The 27,603-nt window shown below is 56.7% G+C and overlaps 3 protein-coding genes across 5 annotated transcripts; all 3 read right to left on the bottom strand.

The window, feature by feature from the left end:
* Positions 1-2,916: 2,916 nt before the first annotated feature.
* On the bottom strand, positions 2,917-5,831 carry FOXS1 (forkhead box S1). The gene has a single exon (XM_047068998.1). The coding sequence runs from the start codon at positions 4,163-4,165 to the stop codon at positions 3,173-3,175; it is 993 nt and encodes a 330-aa protein (XP_046924954.1). The 5' UTR covers positions 4,166-5,831; the 3' UTR covers positions 2,917-3,172.
* Positions 5,832-6,013: 182 nt separating this feature from the next.
* LOC124503753 (interferon regulatory factor 4-like) lies at positions 6,014-16,344 on the bottom strand. Of its 2 annotated transcripts, XM_047068996.1 has the most exons (8): positions 16,171-16,344; positions 11,610-11,799; positions 11,197-11,297; positions 9,517-9,622; positions 9,333-9,398; positions 8,157-8,525; positions 7,446-7,564; positions 6,014-6,951 (listed from the first exon to the last, which is right to left on the bottom strand). In XM_047068996.1, the coding sequence occupies exons 1-8, from the start codon at positions 16,342-16,344 to the stop codon at positions 6,817-6,819; spliced, it is 1,260 nt and encodes a 419-aa protein (XP_046924952.1). In that variant the 3' UTR covers positions 6,014-6,816. The 2 variants fall into 2 exon arrangements, with proteins under 2 accessions (XP_046924952.1, XP_046924953.1); XM_047068997.1 differs by lacking the exon at positions 6,014-6,951 and having other exon boundaries at positions 7,449-7,544.
* Positions 16,345-18,999: 2,655 nt separating this feature from the next.
* On the bottom strand, positions 19,000-27,331 carry DUSP15 (dual specificity phosphatase 15). 2 transcript variants are annotated; one of them, XM_047069000.1, is made up of 7 exons: positions 27,320-27,331; positions 26,296-26,329; positions 24,601-24,683; positions 22,237-22,286; positions 21,442-21,516; positions 20,127-20,298; positions 19,000-19,272 (listed from the first exon to the last, which is right to left on the bottom strand). In XM_047069000.1, the coding sequence occupies exons 1-7, from the start codon at positions 27,329-27,331 to the stop codon at positions 19,000-19,002; spliced, it is 699 nt and encodes a 232-aa protein (XP_046924956.1). The 2 variants fall into 2 exon arrangements, with proteins under 2 accessions (XP_046924956.1, XP_046924955.1); XM_047068999.1 differs by lacking the exon at positions 27,320-27,331 and adding an exon at positions 27,061-27,081.
* Positions 27,332-27,603: the final 272 nt, after the last annotated feature.

The following is a 27,603-nucleotide window of genomic DNA, read 5'->3' as shown; positions in this document are numbered from 1 at the left end:
CAGAGACCGGAGGACCAGCAGGTGAAGAACTTCCTGAAAGCCCCTCAGAGCTGCCAGACTTGGGCGGGAAGGGGTGGCCTCTGAAGGCACTGGGCTCCCCTTTCCTGGAACCCCACGTGACATGCACTTCTTGGTATAGAAGGGATTCAGAAATTGGGCAGGACACGCCCTTTCAGCACTGATATTCCAAGAATCTAAGCTGCTGTGATTAAAAGCTCTGGAATATTCTTAAATACCACTGATTCTACCATTTCAGAATTTGATTTAGCCTGCCTCTGCAAGGCAACTGGGCACCCTTCCCCACTCTGACCTGCTGGGGAAGAGGGGAAGGGGTCGGGATCCCCTTCTGGAGACAGACAAGCCTCCAGGAAGGAGGGTCCCTTAAGCAGAGTCACATGGGACGGCCCCTGTCCGCCAAGAGCTATACAGTTAAGGCAGCAGAGGGGTTACCTGCTCCTGCTTTGCTGCGTGGCCTTGGGCACATCACTTGCCTTCTCTGGCCTGGGTCTGGGCCATCTGTACTGAGGTGCTCTCTCTGGGTTGGCCCCCGCGTAGGCATTCTGGATCTCTGCTAAGCACTGTCCGCTCCTCCAGGTGGGGGTGGCCAGGCAGGAGCACAGGGCGTCTGTTGGTCATGGAAAGAATGTGAGGGCAGGAGGCCCAGTGGGTGGGGTCCTCCGGCTGGGCAGCAAACAGAGGGCAACATGAGATCATGGTGTCTGGGCCTCCTGGTCCAACACCTCTGGAGATGGGATCCCTTCCAGGCAGTCTCCCATGTCGGACCCTCCCCTGGGACGCAGACTCAGAGTCAGGCTGCCCTTCCTCCAGCCCCCGCTGGACAAAGGAAGTAAAATCAGGACCCAGAGCGATGGGCACGCTTCCAGAATCATAGAGGGAGTCCAAGGCAGGCACTGAGCCCTGGGTCCTGCTTGGGGATTGGAGCAGAGGGGCCTGTCTTCACTTCTTGACTATGTTGGGGGTCAGAGAGGGACGTGGAGAGAGGGCTCGTGCCCCTAGCGGATTTGTGCACCAGGGTGTGGTTGAGCCTTTTTTGCATGTTCTCCCCAGGCACACCCCCCGCCCCCGACCCCAGTTCAGATGCTAACCTCCTCAGAGGATGGCTGGAGCAGAATGCAGAGGCCGGGGCTCCCTGCCGTCGGGCCAGCCTCCCCATCTTCCTACTAGTTCAGGACACAAGCTGGGAAGGGACTGGGGTCACCAGGTCTCCACAGGAATGCACCACAGGGAACAGTGCCCGGCAGAGGCCTCTTTCCCTGACCCAACTGAAAAAGAACTCTTACCCCCCTGAATCTGTTTGTCCCTGTCTCTGTAACTGTTTGCGCATTACACACACACACACACACACACACACACACACACCTCAGAACAAACCCACACAAGCGCCTCCTTCCCCCCTCCTCACCCATGCCTTGCACACCCAGGACTTCCCCCTACTCCTCACCCATGAGGCTGCCTAGACGTGACGAGACAGAACCAACCCTCTCTCCTTCTCCCCATTGCTAGATGGACTCCAGGCTGGGGTCCTGCGCTTGTGGTGGGGAGGGCCTCCACAGCTGGCCAGGCATTTTCCCAACCCCTTCCGGTCACAGTGAGCCCCCACCCTGCAGGTCCCCCCTCCACCCTGGCGGCTCTGGAGTCTGTGGGAACCAGACAGTAGGGACTGTCCAGCCAGGCTCGCTTCCTCCCTGGCCCCAGGGGACCTGCTGAGGGAGGACGGAGCAGCAGAGACTGAAATCAGCATGGCCGCCTGCCCGAGTGAGGGCCTCTGGAGGCACTGTGCCGCCTGCCCGACCAAGGGGTCTCCAGACCCCTGGGTGTCACCTTGTGGGACAGAAGACCCTCAAAGCCCCTACAGCAAACGCCAGAAAGGGGGTTTCCCCAGTATCCCTGGCCTCTCTCTTTTCTCCCTATACCCAGGATCCAGATGGGGCATTGAGGCTCCACAAGGAAGCCCTGTGCCTCAGCAAAGCTGGTATTGAAGGGTGTGGGGACACTGAGGTTTCAGGTCCCTGAGTCTGTTCCTCTGATAGGGGCCACGAATATACCCACGTCTTTTGCTTCTGCCGAGGGGGACGGCCAGAGGAGGCCAAAAGTCAGGGATCAGTCACTTCTGATCTGTATCCAGGACAGTCACACTTCCCCCATAAGAGAAATGCTTTCTTAAAGAGTCATCAGGGGGCCTTGGAGAGCTGGGGGCTCAGGGAGGTCCCCCATTCATGTGGAAAATGCAAAGGGACTGGGGTCTGCCTTTTTGAGCCTTGGGCTCCCTGTCTGTGCAAAGGGGCAAGGGTGCCTTATTGGCGTTGGCATTCCAGGATTCCAGAAAAGCCTCTCCCACCCTGGGGGTCACCACCAGCTCTCCTCCCATGTGCCACCCCTGCTTCCTCACTGCGGGTCAGGGGCTGGGGGCACAGCCACTTATTTGCCATCTGGGGTCGGAGTTAATGAGCCCCGAACTCTCTGAGCCTCAGTTTCCACCACTGGAAAATGGGGATAACATCCCGAATTGCATAGGGTCTGGGGAAAGGATATACACAAGCCCACGGCAGAATAAGTGCCACAAATGGTCACAGTTATTATGACCACTGATAATGGGGGGGTGCTGAGTCACAGAGTTTGGGGCTGGAGAATCAGCCCCTCAGGCCAGCCCATCTTCACCCCCTGCCTGGTATCTCTTGGCTACACTCCTTTTCTCTCTTCCCTATTCCCTGCTCCCCCTTCCTCCACTTTCCTGGGAAACTCCCTGAGAAAGTCCCCAGCAAGAGAAAGCCTCATATGGGACATTTCCACCCAGGATCCCCTGACTCTGCCCCGCAACCCCACAACCACAGCCACCGCACACAGAGCCAGGCGTCCCAGCCCTCAGTCCCCAACCATCCAGCAGGCTGACCATCATCATACTGCTTTTATTGGCCCTGAGAGCCACAGAGTAAATCCCACGGGGGCCCTGCCTCCCCTCTCCCTCGAGTCTGTCCAGAGGCCCTGGGGCCTGGCTGCGTGTTCGCTACTCCAATCTTGGCTTCCTGTCCCAGCTGTCGTTGGCTTGCCAGGCCCGGGTCCCTTGAGAGTGCCCCAGATCCTAGAGTCAGGCTCACCCTGGAGGGTGCAGTTGGCAGGGGCCCTGCAGGGACTGCCCGAGGCCGGGCTGGCTTCACTCAAAGAAGAACATTCCTGGTGTCCGGTATAGGCAGGGGGTCAGCCCCAACGGGTAGCTGGAACCTCCCTGGACAGAGAAGCTGCCTGCAACCCAAGGTTCCTTGGGGTCAGCTGGCAGGGGCAGCGGGGCCCGGACTGAGGCTGGAGGAGTGGGTGGTGCAGGAGAGGGGGCTGCTGAGGCCAAGAGGTGTTCAAGGCCTGGGTCAGTCCCCATGCAGAAATTCAGTGCCTGCAGCCGGCACTGGTAGCTGCTCCCAACGCCCGCCTCTGGGGTCAAGATGGGCGTAGGGGCCTTACTGAAACCCTCAGCCTCAGAGAAGCCAGCAGGAAAGCCATATGCTGGGCACGGGGAAGACGAGGGGGCCACAGGGAGCTCCCCCGGGCCTGCAGGCTTAGGTGCGGGCATCTCTTTGGGCTCCATGGGTGGCCGAGGCCTGGCGTCAGTGGTTGCAGGGCACACGGTAGCTGGCAGGGCCCCCACCAGACCCCCGAAGCTTAGGCCCTTGGGCTCTGGCAGCTCCGGCAGGAACGGGCACTGCCTGCCAGTTGTGGCGTCGGGGACTCCCGGATCCTGGCTGGTCACTCTGAGGGGTCCACGGCGTGCCTTGGCAGGGCCCTTGGCTCCCTCGGCACCTGCTCGCCGGGTGAAGCGTCGGCGTCGGCGCAGGAAGCTGCCGTGCTCAAACATGTCGTGGCAGTCGGGGTCCAGCGTCCAATAGCTGCCCTTGCCTGGCTTGCGGTCATCACGGGGCACCTTGACAAAGCACTCATTGAGTGACAGGTTGTGGCGGATGCTGTTCTGCCAGCCGGGCCGGTTGTGGCGATAGAAGGCGAAGCGGCCCATGATGTAGCGGTAAATGCCGCTGAGTGTGGCCCGCTGTCCTGGGGAGCTCTGGATGGCCATGGCAATCAGAGCTATGTAGCTGTAGGGAGGCTTGGTCGGCTCAGCCGCAGGGGCCAAGGGCCCAGGCAGGGGCTGTTGCTGCATGCTGGCCGGGCTGGCGGCGGCCGGGACCACAGAGGGGCCAGGCACTGCGTCCAAGGCTGGTTAAAAGGCTCACTGGCCCAGCCTCCCAGCCTGGAAAGGCAAAAAGGGGTGGGCCCACCAGGCTGCCCTCCCTTCCTCCCTCACCCCGCTCCCCTAAGGCCCAAGAGGGGCGGGCAGGGAGGCCAGGACTGGGAAACTGCACAGCTGCCAGGGGTGAGGAGATAGGAGGGAAGGGACTGAGACCCTCAGCCCACATGTGCTGGGGGGGGGGGGGCGGTGGCTGCAAGGGACAGGACATGCAAACCGAGCGAGAGACAGAAACAGAAAGAGACAGAGGCAGTTAAAAACAGAGAGAAAGACACAGAGAGGTAAAGACATAACAAGAGAAACAGTGACGCACACAGCGAGCCAGAGGCAGAGACATACCTAGAGAGACGAAGGTAAGACAGAGACAGAAAGAACAGACACACAGAGCCAGACACGCACGCGCACACACACGCTATATGGAGACAGTTAGAGTCACCGAAACAAATAAAGCTACAGAGACAGAGTGAAAGAGCAAGAGACAGAGACACAGGCACAGACACAAGATGTGTAGGGCAGAGAGACAGAGAGAGATGCACACTGATGAGAGAGACAGGAGGGAGAATCAAAGGGGCTGATCTAGAGAACTGGGAGTCCTGTGAGAAAAGCCCCAGGGGCCCTCAAGTCCCCGCCTCCAGCTCCCCTTTTCTCCTCTCCTTCTCCTTCCGGGCCTGGGGTCTCCTTTCTCCCTGCCCCAGACCCGCCCCCCTCTCCCGGCAGTGCACAGCCATTGAGGTCACAATACTGCTGCCCTCCTAGCTCCGGGGTGTGTGAGGGGCGCGGCCCCATGGAGGCGAGGAGAACCGCCAAACCCAGTATTCTGAGCTCTGGCGCCCTCTGGTGACCGCTGTGGAGAGGACGGCCATCTAGGCAGAGACCTCCCCCCACCACCCCTGCCCACCTCCAAGAGGCATTTCAAGCAAGTCCCTGACCCTGGCTGAGCCTCAGTTTCTCATCTCTAAACTGGAGCTGGCGACTCTTCAGCTGTCCATACTGTGGTGAGGATGTAACACGCCCCCTTACACGGAATCCAGCAGCCTCCAGGAGTTTAGCACAGAGTCGGGGTTTAGACCTGGCTCAGGAATGTCACTCTGGACTGAGGCTCCCCACCAGCTGCAGCCTTGCGCCAGCAAAGCCTAGAACAGTCAGGATCCAATCTTAAGGATGCTCTCCATGCTCTCCCACCCATAAGTAACCAAGTCAGAGGATACCTACTGTGTGCCACTCTCCAAGTCAGCCTCCTGACAGCTCAACTTCCCTCTCTGCATTTACTCCTTGCATTTACCAACCCTGCTCCAAAGGCCTTTGTGGCTTCTTTTGAATAGATGGGGAATCTAAGCCTCAGAAAAGTTAAGTGACTTGCCTGAGGTCACACAACTAGTGAATGACAAACCTGAGATCTGAATCCAGGTTTGAATCTAGGATTCTATAACTCCCTAACATGACCCCTTCTATAGAAGAGGAGCAGGGATAGAGGACAGTCACTGGACCCCCCCCCCCGGAAAACAGGCTATGGACCCCAAGAGAGTAGGGACATGCTGTTTTGTCTAGTACTGGCCTGGAAGAGAGTAGGTGCTCAACCAACATTTGTCCAATGAATAAAAACCAGTGATCCGGCTGATTTCTGTCCTTTGTCGAAGCATACAGCTCACTCCCTCCATAAAAGTGGCTTATTAATGTATCACTAAAAGAGATTTATTATGTTGCCATCTGTAGGAGAATCCCTATAAAGTCAGAAATCAAAAAAGGAAAAAAGGTCTGATATCTGGGGCAGAAAGTGACTTTACTGACAAGGCAGGATCAATTGCCTTTATGGTTGATGGGGTTCCCTCCCAATTCTCAAGGACTGCCTACAAACTGCCGTTTGCAAAAATCAGCGGGGCTTGGGGGAGGGACTGGACCCTTGCCTCCAACTTTGCCTTCTGCCTTACTGCTGTGTTTAGGGGTCCGGGTCAGTTTCGCCAAAGATCGTTATCTACTGGTGTCGATGGTTCCGTCATCAGCCCCCCATCCCCACCCCCGCCCCATTCAGGCCAAGTTTTCTGCTGTGGGACCCCTCCCTGGCCACGTAAGAATACAGACCAATGGTAGGTGGGAGGAAGGTTCTGGAAACTCAGAACCTCTCAGAGGCCAGGCAATTCTGTTACTGTCTGGCTTCATGCTAATCCCTAAGGATCTAACTGGTAATCCCAACTTGAAGCAAACCTTCTAATGAATCAGTTGCAGGTAAAACGGGCACTCAAGCAGACCACTGCAGACCTCTTGTGCTCTCAACAAGAAGTCTTGTTTCTGCCGTAACTGCTGTTTCCAGAACCTCAAGGTCGAGTTTGGTTTCCTCCTGATTTCCCAGGCCCAGCTGCTTGCCGTCTGCCCACGCGCCGCGTTCCAGGGCTGCGTCTCTGCGGCGGGGAGGTTGAAGGGCAGGGATCTGCTTCCGCTGTCCCCACCGACCTGGGCGATGAGTGGGGGGCAGTCCCAAGTCCACTGGCTCTTTGGGCAGGTCTGGGATGGGGTCCGCTGGTGGGGAGGTGCTGACTTCGGAGGGGAGGAGGGGAGGAAGTGACCCCTTAGTGCTGACTCAGCTGTGGCAGCAGGTGAGTGATACCACCGGAGATGCGGGGCTGGGGACCCGCCTTGGCCGTGGCACCGTGGTAGTGGCGCTTCCAGTGCAGGAAGAGCTCGCGGGCGAAGACGGGCTCCACCTGCAGGGGGCGTGGGGCGGGGGGGGGGGGGGGGGCAATGAGCCAACTGTCTGTTAGCGCCCCCTACATTCCGGTGGGAAGTCACAGACCTAGTGTCAGTCCTGACCCCACCGGCATTTTATTATTTTTTTTAGTGTTTGTTTATTTTTGAGAGAGACAGGTAGAACGAGCGCGCAAGAGCGAGAGAGGGGCAGAGAGAGAGAGAGAGAGAAAGGGAGACAGAGGATCTGAAGCAGGCTCCACGTAGACAGCAGAGAGCCTGATGTGGGGCTCCAACTCATGAACTGTGAGATCTTGATCTGAGCTGAATTCTATCACTTTAACCGACAGAGCCGACCTCTGGGCGCCCCACCCCACCGGCATTTTACATGCAGGGTCTTACAGATCAGAGGGTCATCAGGCTCCATCAGTCAGGAGCTGAGGACTGGAGGAAATCAGTAAGGGGCTGTTTGGAGGCGACTGGAGGGTGTGATTCTTCGCTGGAGGTGACTCACGTGGGCCATGATGAGTCGCTCCTCGGGCTGGTCTGGGGGCCCTGGGTACTCCTCGCCAAAGCACAGACGGATCTGGTACTCAGGTTCCTGGTGGCCATCCTGCAGGTGGGCGCGCAGTTCTACAGGGACCAAGACTGGAGGCTTGGGAATCCCACCTAGTGCCCACCTTGCGCTCATATCCCATGGCCATGTCCTATAAGGCCTCATTCCCATTGTGTGCCCATGCCCTGTGCCCACTTCCTCGTCCCTATACCCGCCTCATGTCCCACGTCTGTGCCCACTTCCAGTGCTCATGCCCTGTGCCTTGTGCTCCTGTGCTCACTGTCACACCTTTATGCCCACCCCATGCCCACTGCCATTCACCTGTGCCTATCTTGTGCCCAGTGCCCAGCCTATGCTTTGCGCCCTATGCCAATACATGTGCCCAAGTCTTATGCTTATGCCCCACACCCAATGCCCCAAACCGCCCCGTGCCTACATTCCCCATAAGCCTATGTCCACATCTGTGCCCAAGTCCCCCCCCACCCCGCCTATAATTCGTTCCCACTCCCAGTGCTTATGTGTCACATCCCTTTGTTTCAATGCCCATCCCAAGCCCAGAATCCCATTCCCCTGCGCTCACATCCTGTGTGCCCACTCGCCGCTGTCCACGCCCCTTCTGCCCAGCCACTCTGTCCCAAGCTGCCCGCGGCCCCACCGTCGCGCTCTTACCCTCGAGGAAGCGGCGCGTGTCGAGCAGCTGGCAGGTGCGCTCGCGCTCCAGCTTGTTGGGCTGCGCGCGGTGCGGGGCGAGCGGGCCGCGCCAGTACACTCGGCCCCGGCACAGGCGCTTGGCGAACACGCCCTCGGGGGCCACCCACAGCAGCACGCCGCGTTCCAGGTGTCGCAGCAGGCGCTGCAGCACGCGGGCGCCGGGCGGCGGCTCGGGGAAGCCGACCTGCGCGACGCGCGGTGGCGGCCCCAGCAGGCGCTCGGCCGCGTTGACTGCCTCGGGGCTCAGGCGGCAGCCCTCGGCCGTGCGCGAGGTGGCCTCCCGCACCAGCTCCGCGCCGTAGAACAGCCGCACGTGCAGCCAGCAATCTGCGGGGCGGGCAGAGGGGGCGCGCCGGGGCGTTGGAGGCGCCCGGCACCGCACGCCCTACTCCCCTCCCCCTCCCCCGCGCCAACAGGGCAGGGGAGCCCCCCCCCCCCCCCCCCCGGCCCCTCCGGCCCACACCTGGGGAAGTTTTGGTGCTCCCTCCGGATAAATGATGATGATGATTCTAGTAGTAGCAGTAGTAGGACTGGCACCAGTTAAATGGCAGCAGCTTCCAGTATAAATGAACTGGTAGCTCGAGCTCCACGGTCAAAAGCACAGGGGCCATCTACTGGGGTACAACTACATGGCCATCTACATGGTACACCTGGGGCAATGTACCATGACACTGGGGCCTTTCCAGTCCTAACCGCTGGTAGTCTAGGAGCTTCTTAGCTCCTACTTTAATACTGATAGAAACAACACTCCATACGAGGGGTCAGTGGGATGCTCAATGGTTAAGGCTGGGGGGTCTGCAGCCAGGCCTTTGCATTCTGATCCCCTCACTGCTACTTAGCAGCTGTGACCCCACAGTAACCTTCCCAGGACTCCTCACTGTCTGATTTGGGGCAAGGTTCTTAACCTTGGAGTGCGTTTCTGCATCTGTAAAGTGGGGACGATGGCAGTATCTATCTCACAGGCTGTGGGGAGAGCTTAGAAAGATGCCTGGCATAAACTGAGCCCTCAGTGGACATGAGCTGTTGTTGTTATCCGGGCTGGGTGCTTTGGGTGAAGGGGCCTAGTTGGCCTCACCCCTTGGCCCTCCCCACTTCTGGGCACCTGCCTGAGGGGAAGGCCTTCAGATTCCTTACCGGGGTTGCTGAAGTCCTCAGAGGGTGATGGGCTCCAGCGGTGTGTGGGGTCCTGCGCCTGGTACCCTAGGGAAGGAGGGGAAGCAGCCAGGCACAACTTGCCCTGGGTCCCTCGACCCCTGAATCAAGATCCTGGAGGAGGCCAGGGAGGAAGTAAGGGCAGGCGAGGAGATCCGGTCCTTACTGTGGTCAGCCAGAGGGCCTGGGACAGCTGGTGGCAGGGAGCCCTGCTGGGCCAGCCTGGGGGGGCCCTCCTTGTCCTTATCCTCTGTGGTTGATCTGGAGCCATCCTGGCCATTGGGAGAGAGGGTCATGAGGGTGGGAGAGGAGACTGTGGGTCACCGGAGTTCCCAGACTGTGCTCGCTGGGGCAGAGGGAAGTCTGGGCAGACTGAGGCCAGTGGGGTTGATAGAGACTTTGAGGTTTCAGAGCTCAAGACCCTTTCCCTCATAGAAGTAAAGAGAGTCGATGGAGGTTATGGGGTCAGAGGTGAAGCTCACTGTGCTAGGGAGAGACATGTGAGGACAGAGTGAGCAGGTAGGGGACAGACGTGATAGAGATGGGGACAGAGGTGGCAGAGATGGGTACAGAAGGGATAGAGATGGGGACAGGCGATAGAGATGGGGACAGAGGTGGCAGAGATTAGAGGACAGACATGATAGAGATGGGGACAGAGGTGACAAAGATGGAGACAGAAGTGATAGACATGGGACAGAGGTGGCAGAGATGAAGGGACAGAGGTGACAGAGGTGGGGACAGACGTGATGGAGATGGGGACAGAAGTGATAGACATGGAGACAGGTGGCAGAGATGAGGGGACAGAGGTGACAGAGGTGGGGACAGACATGATAGAGATGGGGACAGAAGTGATAGAGATGGGGACAGAGGTGATAGAGATGGAAACAGAGGTGATAGACATGGGGACAGAGGTGGCAGAGATGAGGGGACAGAATTGACAGAGGTGGGGACAGACGTGATAGAGATGGGGACAGAAGTAGCAGAGATTAGAGGACAGAGGAGATAGAGGTGGGGACAGAGGTGATAGACATGGGACAGAGATGGCAGAGATGAGGGGACAGAGGTGACAGAGGTGGGGACAGACATGATAGAGATGGGGACAGACATGATAGAGATGGAGACAGAGGTGATAGACATGGGACAGAGGTGGCAGAGATGAGGGGACAGAGGTGACAGAGGTGAGGACAGAGGTGATAGAGATGGGGACAGAAGTGATAAAGATGAGGACAGAGGTGACAGACATGGGGATAGAGGTGGCAGAGATGAGGTGACAGAGGTGGGGACAGAGGTGATAGAGATGGGGACAGAAGTAGCAGAGATTAGAGGACAGAGGAGATAGAGGTGGGGACAGAGGTGATAGACATGGGGACAGAAGTGGCAGAGATGAGGGGACAGAGGTGACAGAGGTGGGGACAGACATGATAGAGTTGGGACAGAGGTGATAGAGATGGGGACAGAGGTGATAGACATGGAGACAGAGGTGATAGACATGGAGACAGGTGGCAGAGATGAGGGGACAGAGGTGACAGAGGTGGGGACAGAGGTGATGGAGATGGGGACAGAGGCGAGAGTGATGACAGGGGCGAGGGGTGAATTTGGAGGAAACAGGGTGGATGCAGCCGGCCGTGGAGCCGCAGACGTTGGAGGCGAAGGGAAGGGGCCGGTGGGGCTGAGGGTGGCGGTAGAGGTGGAGCAGAGGTAAGAAGAGGTCGAGCTGGCAGGAGAGACAGGGATGGTGACGAGGCAGCAGCTGGAGAAGAGGACAGGACAGACGACAGTGCCAGAGAGCACCGAGGGCAGAGGTGACTGAGCTGGCAAGGCTGCAGGGGCTGGCAGGACAACTGGCCTGGTCTGTCCCGTGGGCCACCAGCTCCGTCACATCTCCAGGGGGCTCCTGCCGGCTCCGGAGGATGTTCTTCTTCCCAGGCGGGGCGCAAGTCCTGGCCACTGGATAGAGCAAGAACAGCCTGTTGTTTCCCGGGCCTCAAGGGGAGCCCCCAACAGAGGAGCTCCCACACAAGAGTACCCCAGCTCATGGCGTGATCCCAGGCAGGGCCCACTTCTCTCCAGGCCTCAGTTTCCTCCTAATCCCTTCTAATGGGAAGATAAACCAAGAAGGTCTATGGGTCCTTCTGCGTTTACCAGCGCAGGAGTTTAAGCTCCATAAGCCCACCGTTTCCCAGTTTACAGATGGGCAGGGTAGGGTCCTTATTGCCCAGAGAGCCATCCTCGGTCACTACCTCCGGGGCAGGATCATACCTGGGCCATGGTCACTGCCGGACACAATCCGGTAGACCTTGTAGGGGTCGGAGATGTCCAGCTGGCTGCGCTCACGCACCTCACAGAAGTCAGCACTCTTGTTGAGGGCACAGCGGAGCCGGGTCTTCCATGTGGGGGGGTCCTCCTTGTCAATGCCCTCTAGGTGCCTGCCCTTGTGTATGGCCCAGGCCTGGGAACGAGCAGGGGCACGTGGGGAGGAATAGCCTGGAAGAGGGGGCTGCTGCCGTGCGGATGAATGAGGGTGTACCGTGCCTCTCACCCTTCTCTCTCTCCCTCCAAGCCTCTGTCTCTCTGCCCCTTCATCCTTTTCACTGTTCTCCCCCCCCCTCCCTCCAACACATATTCCTCGAGCTCCTACTGAGTGCCAGACCTGAGCCAGGAGCTGGAGACCAAATGGGGAACCAGACTGACGTGGTCCCTGCTCTCCAGGAACTCAAGTCTAATGAGAGAAAACAGCTTCAGACAGCCAAGCAGGAATCATTATATTTCAAGTGATGGATTATGATCAATTTTTAAAAATAGGATGATGGGATAGAAAATAATGGCAGTGATGTGCTACCTGGAAAACCAGAAAACTAAATCCTTACCTCTTGCGACATACAGAGTGGACGCCAGATGGTTAGAAAACCAAAGGTTAGAGGAGAAACTGGGAGCTCGTGGAAGATAATGTGGGAGAAACTCTTGTAGGGGCAGAGAATAGCATCCTCAACAATTTCAAAGGCGGGGACCAGAAGGCAAAACATTTACAATGTCTGAAACCGGCAAGGGGCTAATTTTAGAATATACAAGGAACTTTGCAAACCAACAGGAAACAGAGAGCATCCCCTAAAGAAAAAGTTCTTATCAAAGGGCAAGCCCGGGTGGTTTAGGGAGGAGGAAACCAGAAGCCCGTGAGCATATGAGAATGTACTTAAACTCATTAGTGTCACAGAGATGCAAATAGAAATGTGAGCTATCACCCACAAGCCGACAAAATTTAGTGAGTTGGATAATGCCAGAAGGTGGTGGGGATACAGAAGGTGGTGGGCCTGGGATAGTGCAGAACTTCTGGATGGTAATCAGGCATGCCTAGTCAAATGAAGTCTAAATATACCCTGTGAGCAGAATTTCTGATTCCAAAGGAATGCTCACAGAGGCTCATGAGGAGACCCGGGCAAGGATATTCACGACAGCGTTGACTCTGGTCCTGGAAAGCAAACTCATATCCACCCTTGGGAAAGCGGGCTGGGGGTGTGTGTCATGGTACCCAACAGGGAGTCTGTGCAGCATCTAGAAGCATCTAGGAGCAATAAATTAGATGCACAGGGAACAAGAATAAGTCTTCAGCGCATGATCCGGAGCAAAAAAAAAAAAAAAGAGAGTAAGGCACAGAATGAGATCTATAGACCACATGAAGTGTATATGGTAAGAACACACACAAAACAGCAATGCCCACTCTGCAAGAAACCGTGCAGACCAAAGATATTCGTTATACACATTAGAGTGAATGACTCTTGTGGTGGAGGCATTAAATAAATAAATAAATAAATAAATAAATAAATAAATGAGGGGTTACTTTAGAAGGGTTGTCAGAAATGCCTCCAGAAGGAAGTAGCATTTGAGCTGAAGCCTGAGTGCAAAGGATGGAGTCTGACAAAGAACTGGGGGGAGGGTGGTCTGGGTAGAAGAACAGCAAGTGCAAAGGTCCTGAGGTGGGAAGAGGCTGACAGATGCAAGCAAGGCCGGTGTGGCTGGAACAGAGGAGCCACAGGGGAGGGCAGTGGGAGATGTATTACTTGCCCTGGTCACATTCAGGGCTGGGGGGTTTTAACTGATGAATCCCATTCACTCGTTACCCCCAGAGGTTCCAGGCCTGGTGGGGAAACGGACACCAAACAGAAAAGCCAGCTCCTGTGTTGGTGCCACTTGCCCGTGGGGAGAGCTTTCAGGCTTGATTTTGTTGTCGGCAAACGGTGCCCAGAATACCTAACCTCGTGTGGTTGTGAGGGGTATAGAATGAGTGGTCTACGTAAGGTGCTTTGCAAGGTGCCTGGCACACAGTCCGTGCTTATTTATTGCAGTTTTGTTTTTCATTCTATTAAGGACATAACTGAAAGTTGGCCTGGGCACAGGGCACAGAGTGCTATCACCACGATGAAAGAGGGGCCTTTGTTGTGTTCGCTGTTGTGACCCCCACACCTGGAGCGACCTTGTTCGGCCTCGGCTGGGAACGTGCGTGTCTGGGGGCTCAAATGTTTCACCATTCTGCACATGCCTGTGGGCCACAGAAGTGCCTTGAGTATTGATTTTGGCCTTGCCAATACATGTTAACGAATAAGCCAACTGGCAAATGCAGAATCCATGACTAATGAGGATCAACGGGCCCATGGTGGGGAAAGGGGAAGAGGAACTAAGAAAGAAGAGACAGATTGAAGCTGGAGCACGGAGATTCTCAAAGGCCAAACTTTATCCCCTGCGCTTAGGGGCACAGGAAGGTGTGAAGCCAGGGGATCCCTTGTGTGGGTCAGCGGTGGATTGAGGGAAGGGGAGGGCAGCCCTCAGAATCTCTCTCCTCTCCGGGGCCCCTGGGTGGCTCAGTTGGTTGAGCGACCAACTCTTGGTTTCGGCTCAGGTCACGATCTCGCGTTTCATGGGTTCGAGCCACACATGCATCAGCGGAGCCTGCTTGGGATTTCTCTCTCTCTCTCTCTGCCCCTCCCCCCGCTCTCTCTCTCTCTCTCTGTCTCTCTGAAAATGAATAAATAAACTTAAAAATTAAAAAAAAAAAAAGAATCTCCCTTCTCTGAACAGCCCATGTAACCACCTGTTCAACAGCTCTGTGGGCCAGTCACTGCACTCAGTGTCATTCCCCTCGAGTAGCTGGAGGCAGTCTGCTAGAGAAGACAGACTCATACAAGGCACTTACGATGCACAGGGAAAGTTCCTCCAGTGGAGGAAGCAGAAGGAATCAGAGATGGCTGGGGGAAACCATTGAGCTGGATAGATGCATTCAACAGACGAATGCATCAGGGAAGGTTCTGGATGTTTAAGCTGAGCACATGGGAGTTGGCCAGGAGTAGGGGGAGAGGAGAGGGTGTTCCAGGTAGGAGCAACAGCAAGTGCAAAGGTCTAATAGTGAGAGAGACATGAAGCATTTAGAAACTGAAAGAACTGTCAGGCCTCCCCTAAAGCTGGGGAGGGCGGGGTGGGGAGAGATGAGGTCAGGGAGGAGCAGTTCATGCGGTGCTTTGAAGCCTCCGTAAGGAGTTGGGACTTTATCACAAGAGCAATGGGGAGCTATGGCAGGATTCTGAGTAGGGGAGCGTCAAGGCAAGATTTACATTTAGGAAGATCTCTCTGGATGACTGAGGGGAGAGCTGAGAGGCAGGGGGAAGCAGGGAGCTCTGTGAGGTCACCCCACAATGGTCCTGCTGAGAGACGGTGGGAATGGGTCCAAGCAGACAATAGCAGAGAAGCTTTTGTAGGAAGATCCAGCAGACCTGGTGATGGAGTGCAATGAGATTGGAAGAGAGGGGAAAGGCCAGGGTCAGGTGCCTGGTTCTGGGGTCTGGGTGACAATCGGGGCCATCTTCCACTTGGGGAAACGCCGAAGTTTGTCGAGGCGAGCTGACAAGTGTGGTACTGAGGATACGCTGAGTTTGAGAGTTCTGGGGGCCATTAGACCAGCACACCTGGGGCTTGGAGGGGGGGCTGGAAACTGTAGGGCTCATGCTAAGGCTGTGTGGAGGGGGAGAGGGGGATGAGCAGGGAGGTCCTGGAGCCAGTGCTGAGAGCACCAAAAGATGAGGGGGTGGGTAGATGCTGAGGAAGAGGAGTCGCAAGGTCGGAGGAGGAAAACGGAGCAGGGGGTTGATGGAGGCAGATTCTGGAAACCAAGTGCCACCGTTTCAAGGAAGAAGGGTCCACCAGGCCCAAACTCACCCAGGCATCAAAGATGACGGTGATGGCATCCTTGGATTTGGCAACTAGTGACGTTAGCAAGGGTGGGGGGGAGCCAGACGAGGGGGGGGATGGGGAGCTATGAGTGAGGGAGTTGATGACCAGGAACTTCTTTCCAGGCCCTTCATCCTATGAAAGGAGAGGGGAGGCCTGAGAATTGGGAGCTGCAGGTGGCTGTGGGGGTTGGGGTGGCGGCGGCTCTTGCTTATTGCTCAGGAGAGAGATCCCAGAGTTGAAATGTTGATAGGAAGGAGGCAGTTTGGAGGAAGTTAATGATGACTGAAGCAAGTGAGGGAGGGCATCCCTGGAGGAGGTCACTGGGGTGGGGAAGCACAGAAAATGTCCTCAGGCTGCTGGGATTGGTTTGTGGGGGGGAGTTGGAATCCCCTTGGGTGGCATCTAACTTCCCCCTGGAGAGGGAGGAGAGCTCTCCCTGGGGGAGGTGGGGACGGGGCAGGTCTTGCAGCTCTGGCTGATTCTGTTTTAAGAGGGCGTCAGAGGGTCTCTCCTATATGCGGAACACTACCGCAACCTAGAGACCGCTGCGCATAAGGGGAGCGAGTGGCTCCAGGTCGGCGTCCCGCGGCTCCCGCCCCCTTACCCTGAAGAGCGCCGCGTCCTGCTGCGCCTGGTAGCCTTGCTGGGCCGCGTGTTTCCAGGGGATGCGGAAGAGGGTCTTGCCTGCGTCCTCCCAGCGCAACCCCGCATAGCGCCCGCTCTCGATCTGCTCCACCAGCCAGTCGCGGAGGCGCTGGGGACCCCCGGCCCCCGCCATCGGTCGCCTGCCGTCGGGGACCTGCCTCTCCTCCCTCCGCCAGGGGTCGCCGGCCATCCGAGCCGCCGTGCGCCGGAGGGGCCAGGTCCCGGGGAGAGCGGGACCCCAGCGCGACAGTGGATCGCGAAGCCACCTGGGTGGCGCGCGGAGGCGGCGAAAGTGAAAGTTCTGGAAAGACGAGTTTCGCTTTCCTTTCTGCCCCCCTCACCCGGGAAGCCTTATCCTTTCGCCCTTCCCTGTGGTAGCCTGGCGGCGCCGAGGCGCCCAGAGGCGTCCCTTGCCCCGCCCGTGCACCTGTTTTCTGTTCTTCCCAGCCTACGGGACCTAGACTTTAGAGGTTGTAAAGCCATAGTGCTTCTTAGACTAACTCCAATCAGAATTGAGAGGCAGAGACTGGTTTAAAATGTACACTCGTTGCCTCCATCCCAGACCCGCAGAATCAGGCTTTCTGGGCAAGAAGCCCAGTAATCTGCATTTAACGAGTTCTCCCAGGGGATTCTGATCCAGGTGGTCCAAGGGTCACCCTTGGAGACATAGCTCCTTGAATATTGGAAGTCCTCATCTGCTGATGCCTCACTACAGTGTTGGCCAGGCTAAAGCCTTTCCTGCAGGGTCTCAGTTGGTTCTCACAAGGCATGGTGAGGTGATAATTACGCATTTTATGATTAAGAAGAATAAGGCTCAGAGAGGTGAAAGCCCTCTGGGTTCTATCACAGGGTCATAGAACTAGTATGTGGGGGCAGTCAGGATCTGAACCTGTGTCTCTGTGTCCCCAGAGCCCAGGAACCTAAACAGTTCCCCACACTGCCTTCCAACAGCTTACGCCTGGGGTTTATGGACACCCCCACCCAACCCCGCAGAAAGTGTATGCAAATTTTTTCATGCCTATGCATTTTCCAGGGCTTGTGTCTTTCATTCAATTGCCAAAGGGGGGTTGCGATTTGAAAGAGGTCAGGCAGTGCAGCCTTTGCTGTGCACATGGGGAAACTCAAACCCCGAGGGAGCACAGAGCTGGATGCCCAGTCAGCATTGACCAGAGGCTGGTAGCACTGTCCTTCATGGGCGCCTTGAGGGTCAGGGGGGCCTTCTTTATGCTCCTCACCCCTCTGTTCTCACATGCCAACAGCCACTCAGTTCTGACACCTCTACGGGTGTGGCCAGGATTCAGACTCACTGTAGGGCTCTAGTGGGGGCCCAAAGCATTTCATAGGATTGAATCCAAGGGTAATGACGACATCTAAGTGCAAAACTGAAGTGTGTCAGTCTCTTCATATTTCTGGGTGGCAGAATCATAGTAACTAGGAGAATGGCGTGCCCTCAACTTCCCAGCCTGACTGCTTCGATTCAAATCCCAGCCCCACCACTTGCTAGCTGGTGACCTTGGACACCAACCTGTTTCCTGAGGAGCAGGTTGGGCAGCAGGTGAGGATTATTTCATCCGTCCTCATCCTCGCACTCCCAGTACTGGCATCTGGGCCTCCCCCACAGCTCTGAACACAGTCTTGGTGCATAGTCTCTGAACAGTGCTTGGTGCATAACAGGAACCCCATACAAGTGGCTATTAGGTCAGGGTTTTTTTCAGACCCCTCTCAACCCTAGTTGAAAGTAACCTTTAGGTTAGGAACCTTGTGTACCCTTGGGGTCAGTTTGCTGCTTTCTTGGGCTGCCCTGAAGCCTTCTCTCCTCAGTGGCTGCCCTGGGGCTTTCAGCTCTAGGTGGGCAGGCTCTTAGTGGGAGAAGGTATTTGCAAATGATCTATCCAAAAAGGAGTTAATATCCGAAATATATAAAGAACATATTCAAGTTACCACCAAAAAGCCCCAAATAATCCAAATAAAATGGGCACTAAGGAACTGCTTCTTAACAACCACCACAGGGCACAGACTGCCCAGGTTCAAATCCAGCCTCCCCCCTACTCTAGCTGTCCTCAGGCAAGCTGCCTACCCTTTCTGAGCCTCAGTTTCCTCCCGAGGATTAAGTGCACTCATGCATGTAAACAGGCAGGCATGAAAAAGGCACTCCCCTATGGCTTCCTAGCTAGGATCTGTAAATAGGGAAGAGGAGGGAGCTGGTGAGGAAGAGAAGGGCTCAGAGGAAGAAAGAGGTTCAGGGAGAAGGAGGGGTTCAGGGGCCTTTTCAGGAGGCCAGGGCTCCGGGGACGGGTGGGGGTGGGGGGTCAGGGCAGCGCATGGAGTCTCGGAGTTCAGCCCTGCCCACTGCAACTTATGGGAGGTGGCAGGCTCCAGCCCCCGGCAGAGTTCTGCACCCCCGCCCTTACGGAATGATTAGGAGGAGCTCAGACAGACAGCTTCTGTGTCTCTTTAATATCCTCCAGGCCCACCTAACACCCACCCACCCACCTACTCCCGCTGCCTTTAAGGGTGGAGGCCCGGGTGCCCCCTCCCCCCGGCCCAAGGACTAAGGCACCAGGCGGCTGCAGCAGGCCGGCCCAGACACAGAGACAGACGCGCAGAGTTGGAGGACACACAGACTGCGGACGCGGACGAGCAGGACGGGCATGGGGGCGGGGCTCAGGCCGCCGCGGGGGCTCCCACAGGCTCTGGGCCCGTCCTGGAGGCCGTGGGCGGCCCAGACAGCCCCGAAGGGGACCAGTCGAGTCGGGAGGAAGAGGGGCGCGACGGCGGGCCGGGATCCTCACTTGCCGCCCTTGCGGGACAGACACCGCGGGAGGCAAGAGAAAGTCTGCTTGACGCGCGCCAGCAGCGGCAGCGGCCGGTGGGCCTCCCGGGGCGGCCGCGGCACCAGGCGCTGCAGGGTTCCCTCGGAGGCCGCCGCGTGCGGTGCGGGGGACGCGGCCGCGGGCGCAGAGCCCTGCCGGCAGCGCTTGCACAGCGGCAGCAGCGCGCGCACCTCCTCCTCGTCGCGGAAAGGGCTTTCTCCGAAGCGCTCCTCCAGCTGCCGGCGGAGCTGGGGGAAGGGAGGGGGGTGGGGACGAGACGGGGATCGGTGCCAGGCCGCCGGCGGGTCCCCGCACTCCGGCCCTCGTCGCTTCCGCCGGCCCGAGAGCTCCCCACCCCTCTCTGGGCCCCTCCCCTTCCTGAGCATCCTCCCACCTCGCCCTAGACGAGCCTCCTCCTCCCTATCTTCTCCGGACCCCCCCCCCTTCCCCTTTGCCACCCAGTCTTCCGACCCGCTAAAGCGACGCCCACCCGTCCCCGGCGCAGGGGAGACCCTCTTCTCTGCGCATCAACTCCACCCACGCCGGCCTCTTCTTTGCCCGCCTCTTTCCTAACGCGGCCTTGCACATCAGCCTCTGAGAACCAGCCTGCCATCCCGGAGAGAGCCTTCCTGCGGCTGCTTCTCTTGTGTCTCTCATCCCTTGTTCCGAGGGAGGCCTCGGTTCCTGCCATCCCCGTGTGCCCTCTGCCCAGTGGGCCTAAGAGAAGGAACTGATTTGGCCTCACCAGGGACCCAGGGGTGGAGTAGGGAAATGGCATTTCTCCCCAAAGGGGTCAAACATTCAAATGCCTTCAGGTTCCAGGCAGGTAGAGCAGGCAGTGCTGGGACCTGGTCAAATTGAAGCGTCCATAGTCTGGCCCAAAGGCAACCCAATTCTAAACTAAAAAAGAAAAGGGAACATCTGGCTGACCGAACAAAATACACCTAGGGACTAGATTAGCTCAAGGGTCATGAGTTCAAGACCCGAGCAAAATCTCCTGCCAGGTCTGAAGCACAGGCTAAATTCTTTGCAGTCGGTGCTCAACTCAAGCAGGAAGAGTCTCCTAGCCCTGCCCAGCTCCTGCCTCTGCCCAAGCCCCTACCTTCCGGGAACTGCCCCAGCCAAACTCTTCAAGCTGCTGCCTAAAGCCTGGGTTGGGGTTGGCGATGGGCCGGGTGGCCTTGATGGCTTCAAGCACGTCCCGCCAGCCAAGCCCCGTCACAGTCATCACATATGCCGTCACGATGGTGGTGCTGCGGGAGATGCCTGCAAAGCTGGGAGACCCCCCACCCACCCACCCACCAGGCTTCAGGGAAGGTCCGATCTCCTCCATGCCCTACCGCCAGGCACCCGGTCTCCACCTCAGCTCTCCCACCCTCTCCTCCTGAGCTCCCATCACAAAGAACCCACTAGGACCTGTTTTCCTATTTCCTTTGCCCGTGCTGTTCCTTCTGCCTGGAGTATCTCCCTGGCACTCTCCCACATCAAAGGTCCGAGTGAAACATCACTTCATCCATTCAACACACATTTCCTGACCATCTGTTATTTTTCAGGAACTGGGGACATGGCGGGGAATTAATAGACATTGTCTCTGCCATCCTAGGGCTTACAGTATGGTTGGGGGAGACAGACGCTAACCAGGGAAACAATTCAAGGGTGATAACTGCTCTGAAGATGAGTCCAGGAGCTAGGAGATCCTATAGGAAAAGGTATTAATCTAGTTAATGGAGAGGGATTAGGGAAGGTAGTGCCAGCAAGCTGAGTCCTGAAAGATGGGTAAGGGTCAGTCAAGAACATTCTGGGCAGTGTATGAAGCCCATGAGGTGGGAGCTGGTGGATTTGAAGTGTGGGGAGTTGGCCAAGGCGGCTGGAGTGCGGGAAAGGGGGACAGAGGGTGACAGGTTGGAGGAGCTGCTCCTATGATTTGGGCTCTGGCAGGGCTGCCTTGAGTCCAGCGTAGGGTAGGTGCTCAGTGGGAAGTTAAGGGATGAATGACATCAACTGATCCAGGGGCCATGGGAGGACTCAGGGGTCCTGTCTCCCAGCCCAGGGTTCCTGCTCTGCCCTATTTCCTCAAAAACCTAGAGGGGAGGAGAGGGAGCCAGAACTGTTGGAGAGTGTCGAGCTACCTTCCTATCCCTCCTGGTAGCCCAGCAGGTCAACATTCTTTTCCCTATTTTACAGATGAGGAAATGGAGCCTCGGGAGAAACCGCTCTTTGGCCTTGGCCACACAGCTGGTAAGGCACAGAGCCGTGGTTGGAGCCCCTGATCAGCCTCCATGAGACGACTGATGGACTGTCATATATGGCAACAGGCTGGAGAAGGTGCCTCCCAGGTTCCCCATTCCCCATAGGGTGAGTGTGTGTTTGGGAGGGCAGTTCCCCTACTTCCTGCCCTCATTCCTCTCTTAACTCACCAATGCACAAGGCAGTTCCCCCCATTGAGGCGGCAACAGTGGATGAAGTTGATACATTCTTTGAAGTGCTTTTTGCTAGAGAAGAAAGCAATAGGGTTGGGAGCGCTGGGGGGCAGATCTCCTGGGAGTTGTCTCCCTCCCCACTGATGGGATGTCAAGAGCCTTGGGTCCTCAGGTCAGCCAGCCCATGCAGCGAATAGGGGCCAGGACTATAGTACAAGTGGAGGTGTGTGTGAAGCAACAATGGTGGCATTTCAGCCAGTGAAAGAGGCCAATAATGAGAAATCCTGCCACAGAGGCAGGAGCACCTTTCCAGTGGGTCCCACGGATCCTATTGTCATAGAGGGTTTATCTTGATCTTTCAAGGCAACGAGTGGGAGGAGACAGAGGAGTCCCACTCCTCTGGGGTCTGCAATCTGATCTTTGATCCCTCTCAGAGCAATTCGTGCAAGGTTACACAGCTAGTAAATGGCAAAGCCTGGCTGGAGCCCAGACATCTTAACTCCAGGGCCAGGAACTGGCTGAGCCTTCAGATCTGCTGGGGCATCTGGTCCTGAGACAGGACAGTCTCTCCATTTCTTCAGCTGAAGACACCGAGCTCTGGGAGATTAAGAGTCTTGGCCAGGGGCATTGGCCAGGGCATGGCTGAGACAGACATAGGTGACCACTGGTGTGAGGGTCCCCAGGACAACTTTCTGGTGTGAGTCCTCTCTGTCCTCCCCCAGACCCCCTCCCCCCGGCATCACCACAGACGGCAGCTGTCTGTCCATCTGTTGGTGTATCCAGAGAACTTACATGGGTACCTCAGGGGTGTCTGCCACAGGGATGCGAAGGTAGGTTATGTCCTGCAAGTACAAAACACACATGGGCAGTGGGGGGCCCTTGGCTGCACCCCTGACCCTGGCCTGGGCTGCCCAAGCACCTCATGATCCCGGGCCAGTTCCCACCCCTCTCCGAGCCACTGTTGCCCTCTCTATCTGAAGAGGGTAGATAGCATGCGTGAGTGCCTCCCAGCTCTATCCAGAACCTTCTGAGAAGATGGTATCCTAAACTCATAAGGTGACTTGGGCATGAGGACTTGATAAAAAGGATCCAGGGACCTTTAAGAGGTGGGAAAGGGCCACAGCAGTAACTCTCCTCCAAATGAGGATTACAAAACTATAGCATAAAAAGGGCAAAACAGGGGGCGCCTGGCTGGCTCAGTCAGTAGAGCATGCAACTCTTAATCTCAGGGTTGTGAGTTTGAGCCCCATGTTGAGCACAGAGATTACTTTTTTAAAAAGAGCATGGGCGCCTGGGTGACTCAGTCAGTTGAGCATCTTGATTTCAGCTCAGGTCATGATCCCAGGGTTGTGAAATCGAGCCCCGTGTTGGGCTCTGCGCTGAGTGTGGAGCCTGCTTGGGATTCTCTCTCTCTCTCTCTCTCTCTCTCTCTCTCTCTTCCTCTGCCCTTCTCCCCCCATGTGTGCTCTCTCTCTAAAAAAATTTGAAGAATATAATAAAAAATAAAATTAAAAAAAGGGCAAAACATTTTATTACCTTGAAAAGAAACAAAGCCATGAAAATAAGTTTATATGGCTCATTAATTATGGTTATCAAACTATGTGCTAATTATTAAAATAATCAAGGAATGCATTGCCAGTAATTTCTCCAACAAACTTGCTATAATATCCTCTACTTCGTGGTTAACCTTCACACGAGATCATAAAGATGATTTGTGCTCAAGAATCACTTTTCTCAAGGACCTCTTTTAATCCTTTGATATTCAAATGACTCTTTTCAAGTGCCTGGCCCACCCTCAGCCACAAGCTAAGGGACCCCAGGCCAGATCCTCATTTGTTAATGGCCTTGGGTGAGATTCCAGCCCTTCTCTGACTCACTTTTCCCAAGGTCACACCATCCTGCATCTTTTGCAAGGTTTGCAATTTCACTTTGCAACACATTTGGCCTTGGGATTGCTTGCCATTATCAAACCCTGGCTGGTAAATAGACGGGGAGGCAGGGCTGCCTGTGGGAAGAGGGGAAGGCGGTTGGAGTGGGGACTCGTTTGGCAAGCAGTCGCTTCATTAGTCAATCTATTCACGATTTGACAACCTTCCCTGTGCAATCTAGTGACTGCATACTCCAAATACTCCAAAACAAGCCTGCCCTATAAAGCAAAGTCAGACTCCATTGACCTGGAAATTTCTTGTTTGAATGACACTGAGCACCACAGATTATTGGAAGTTGCTCTTAGAGACCGTCAAATCTGACACAGGGGGAAACTCAGGCCCAGAGACTGAGAGGAACCTGTCCAAGGTCACACAGCAAATCTGTGAAGCTGGTTTGAGCTCAGATCTCCAGAGCCCTTTTCTACCCACTGTTCTTCCCCTTTAGTGGGTGACACAGACTCTAACAGATTAGGAGGAGCGGGCTGTCTTTATGAGATAAGAATATGACTAGCTCTGTTATATCACCTGTAAGTTGTTGGCTGTTTTGTGGCTGTTAACAACTCAGTGAGGTAGGTGCAACTGAGGCTTAGAGAGATGAAGTCCTGTGCCCAAGATTACAGAATAAGTGGTCTGGATTTCCTACCTTTCTCTTCTGGTTTATAACACCCATACCCCCTCTTTTCCAGGACTCCAGAAAACCGGTACCAACCCTTCCGGTGGGGGCCGTGCTTTACAATGTGCAAAGCATCTTCACCGTCCTGCAGCCCCTTTGCCTCCTCACAACAGCCTCTCTGGGGGCAGACAGGACTGAGGGATCAGAGGCCCAGAGAGGTGAAGTCACAGCTCAAGATTACATGGCAAGACACAGAACCCAGAATCATCCATTTGTAGCCATCCATTCAGCTGGGCAACGGGAAGCCCATGTAGGGTCCCCTTTGAGATTCAGGGTGAGGCCTCTGGGGTCAGATGGTCAAATCTTAGCTCCTCAGCTTCCTGAATGTGTGACCTCAGGCAAGTTACTTGACCTCTCTGGGCCCTAGTGGCCAAACAGGGATCAAATGGGGACACTAATGTAAAACAAATCAGTTTTTAATGGAATGACCTAGTATAGGTCAGGAAGACAGTATAGGACCTGGCGCATGGTAAGTCCTTGATAAATGGGTGCCACTGGGGGTCGGAAGCGCCCTTCCCCACCTACACACGGCCCAAAGATGGGGGTAAAGAGTACCTGCAGCAGAGGCTGGGGTGACTCGTGGATGGAGATGATGTGTGTGATCTTATTCCGGCCCAGCTGGTCCGGGTCTTTGGCATCTGAAAAGAGACAGGATGCCTGAGCCAATCTGGTGGGTGCAGCTTACGTGTCCCTGTTGGCCACGAAGGGTGGGAGCTCACTGCCCAGCTCCCCTCCCCACCTCTCCCTCTCCACTTTGGCCCACCCTCTGCCAGCTCCCTGCTCCTTGGCCACTTCCTGTCACGCTCCTGCCGTGACAGGTCCTACCACACCCCAACGCTTCAGTCTTGTCGCGGGGGCACCCATAAGTAACAGCCCAGCCTCTTCCTGGTCTTGCCCAGGCTGTTCCCTTCCATGGCAAACACCCTTCCCTGGCATATCCTTGATCCAGCAACTCTTATTTCCAGGAATCCTGTCTACAGAGGGGTTTGCTCACACAGAAAGCTGGGTGTAGAGGATGAAGTTCTCTGCGGTTCTGCTTATAACAGCAGACACACCAGAAATAGTTAAAAAGTGGGGGCAACCTACACGTCCACCGTAAGAGAACTGGATAAATAAGTATTGTCATCCTTGAATACTGTGCTGCCCATTGAAAAGACCTCTATGTGCTGATGACCCAGTGTGTCCACAATATATTATTAAATAGGAAACAGGTTACAGAACAGCATGCAGAACAGGTTCCCATTTGTATTTTACATATATCTGTATCTACAAAGATCTATGTAAACTGACCCAGGGATGAACCTCATGCTTCCATCAGTGGCTATTTCTAGGAGCTGGAATCCCAGTGTGTACAGATTTTTTATCATCAGAATAAATAACACTCCTCCCCTCCTTCTCCAAATGTCTACTTCATTCAACACATTTACTGAGTGCTTACTAGGTGCAGCCTTGGCTGGGTATGAGGGTGTGGGGGCAGTTTCGTGGCCCCTACCCTCATGGGGCTACGGACTTAAAAAGGATTCAGAGCTTACTTAGCCTAATACTCCGAAATCAAGTGGCATGAACTGCCGAGGGGCCTTCCAGGGAGGAGATCAGATTCATGAGAGTGGAGCATCTAAGCCGGGCCGGGTGGGAGAGGCGCAGGCGTGGTGGGGAAAACCCTGCCCCTCGCACAGATGCCCCTCCCTCTCTGAAGTTTTCTCTGACTGCACATGGAAATGTGTGGAGTCTCAGGCTCAGCCTGTCTCTTAGCACAGGCCTGGGACAGATAGAGTGCCATGGCCTTGGGAAAGAGGGGACAGTGCTCACTACCAAGTTTCTGAGGTAGAGTCTAGTCTCCAGAGAGCGCCCCTCTGTGTAGAAGGTTGTGGTGGGGTGGGGAAGGCTCCCGGTTTCCCAGCTAGAAGCAGCACCCCCAAACAGACCTCAACTCAGAACCTCAGGGCTGTAAGAGCCCTTAGAGGTGAGTGGACCTTGTGCTGAGGGAGAGGCTGGGGCTCAGAGCAGGTGCAGACTTGCCTGGCATCTGGCAGAAAGGGCGGTTCTGAGCCCTCTGCACTGAGGACATTCCCCGCCCACATACCCCTTAGTCCTCATGAGCTCCCTCTCCCTCCCAGCCTGGCATTGCTTCCCTGCCCCCGGCCCCATTCCTGAGCGCTTCCAAGGTGCGTGGGCTGGAGCATGAATGGTGGACACAGGCCTGGGACAGGCAGAGTGCCACAGCCTTGGGACAGTGTGGGCAGTGCTCACCAATGAAGTTTCCGAGGTAGAGTCCAGGAAGTACCTACAGGAGAGACAGGCTGTGGTCAGTGGGGTAGGGGTGCACGCCCTGCCCACCTGGCGGCTGGGGGGCCCACAGCCCATCTCTGTCCCATGTGAGGTGTCTGGACCTCAGGACTCAGGGAGCCATCTCCTCTCCCTCTTGGGCCTGGACTGTGAGAGGGGCTGGGGATGGCAGGAGAGGGGCACCAGGGGAAGCTAGCTTGGGCAGGGGTGAGAAGAGAGGGGAGGAGGATCACAGAGGAGTGGGGCAAGGGGAGAGGTGGACTTACCAGGTGCAGGGGGGGTGGTCTGAAGAGGGAGGTGGGAAGGCAGGGACAGGTGGAGGGTCAAGCAGAGGCAGAGGGGGAAGGATGAAGAAACAGCACCAGACAGAGTCCAAGGAGTCAGAGACAAGGGACACAGAGACACCTGGAGACAGGGAAAGGGACCCAGAGAGATAGAGTGTGGGAGTGACAGCCACAGAAAGACCCAGCAAGAAATAGAGTCACAGAAACAGGCAGAGAGACAGAGGCACAGGGAGAACAGACCAGAGAGACACAGGAAGACCGAGACGTAAGCAGAAGACACAGGGACGCAGGGTCAGAGAGTCACCGGGAGATAGAGATCTGGACACACAGAGCGTCAGAGAGAGGGCCAGAAGGTCAGAGGCGGGCACAGCGACCGGGGCAGAGCCTGCGCCGCGGCGACACTGGGGGCGGCCAGGTGCGAGCTGCGCGATCCCCTACCCCCTACCTTGGTCATGCCATTCCCCATGATCACGGGGACGGGGGTCCGGGCGCACCCCCAGCTCGCCGCCCGGAGAGCGCTCGGGTCACAGCTGCCCTGCTGGCCCACGCCCGGCGCCTGCAGCCTGGCGGGGAACAGGGGCCCCTGCCCGGCCGCCGCCGCCGCCGCCGCCGCCACCACCGCCCGCCGACCCCCGGCCAGGGAGGGAAATGGTGGTGGAGCCGCCGCCGCCGCCGCCGCCACCGCCGCCGCAGGCTCCTCCTACCCCCTCGGTCATGTGGGGCCCCCCCCACCGTGGGTCGCGGCGGGGGGCTGGACAAAGCCCCAGTGTGCCGGGCCCAGGGCCCGCGGGACAACGGCAGCTTGTTGGGCCGCGTGGGGCCGCCACCTCCGGAGGTGGGGGCGGGGGCTCCCCCCCCCACCTGGCACCGTCTGGCGCGGGCGGGGTGGGCGCGGGGGCGGGAAGAGCCCCCGGCCGGTGGCGCAGCCGCTCAGATCACAGCTCGGGCGCTGCCCGGACCTCCCTGCGGGCCCTGGGGCAGCACGCCC

Source organism: Lynx rufus, unplaced genomic scaffold (genome assembly GCF_022079265.1).
Source record: "Lynx rufus isolate CCGP_SWC_20201006 ecotype Redwood Valley unplaced genomic scaffold, mLynRuf1.p SCAF_8, whole genome shotgun sequence".
NCBI lineage: Eukaryota > Metazoa > Chordata > Mammalia > Carnivora > Felidae > Lynx > Lynx rufus.
This window is presented reverse-complemented; position numbering and strand designations above follow the sequence as displayed.

What these genes read in the sequence shown, in the direction of transcription:
- DUSP15 (XM_047068999.1), bottom strand. Translation starts at nt 27,081, where the DNA reads ATGGGGAATGGCATGACCAAG. An exon ending in CTACCTCGGAAACTTCATTG is followed by an intron (nt 24,684 to 26,295) that starts GTGAGCACTGCC and finishes GTCTCTTTTCAG; the next exon opens with ATGCCAAAGACCCGGACCAG. An exon ending in GACACCCCTGAGGTACCCAT is followed by an intron (nt 21,517 to 22,236) that starts GTAAGTTCTCTG and finishes TTTCTTCTCTAG; the next exon opens with CAAAAAGCACTTCAAAGAAT.
- FOXS1 (XM_047068998.1), bottom strand. Translation starts at nt 4,165, where the DNA reads ATGCAGCAACAGCCCCTGCCTGGGCCCTTGGCCCCTGCGGCTGAGCCG.
- LOC124503753 (XM_047068996.1), bottom strand. Translation starts at nt 16,344, where the DNA reads ATGGCGGGGGCCGGGGGTCCCCAGCGCCTCCGCGACTGGCTGGTGGAG. An exon ending in AGGACGCGGCGCTCTTCAGG is followed by an intron (nt 11,800 to 16,170) that starts GTAAGGGGGCGG and finishes GCTCGTTCCCAG; the next exon opens with GCCTGGGCCATACACAAGGG. An exon ending in CACGCGCCGCTTCCTCGAGG is followed by an intron (nt 7,565 to 8,156) that starts GTAAGAGCGCGA and finishes TGGTCCCTGTAG; the next exon opens with AACTGCGCGCCCACCTGCAG.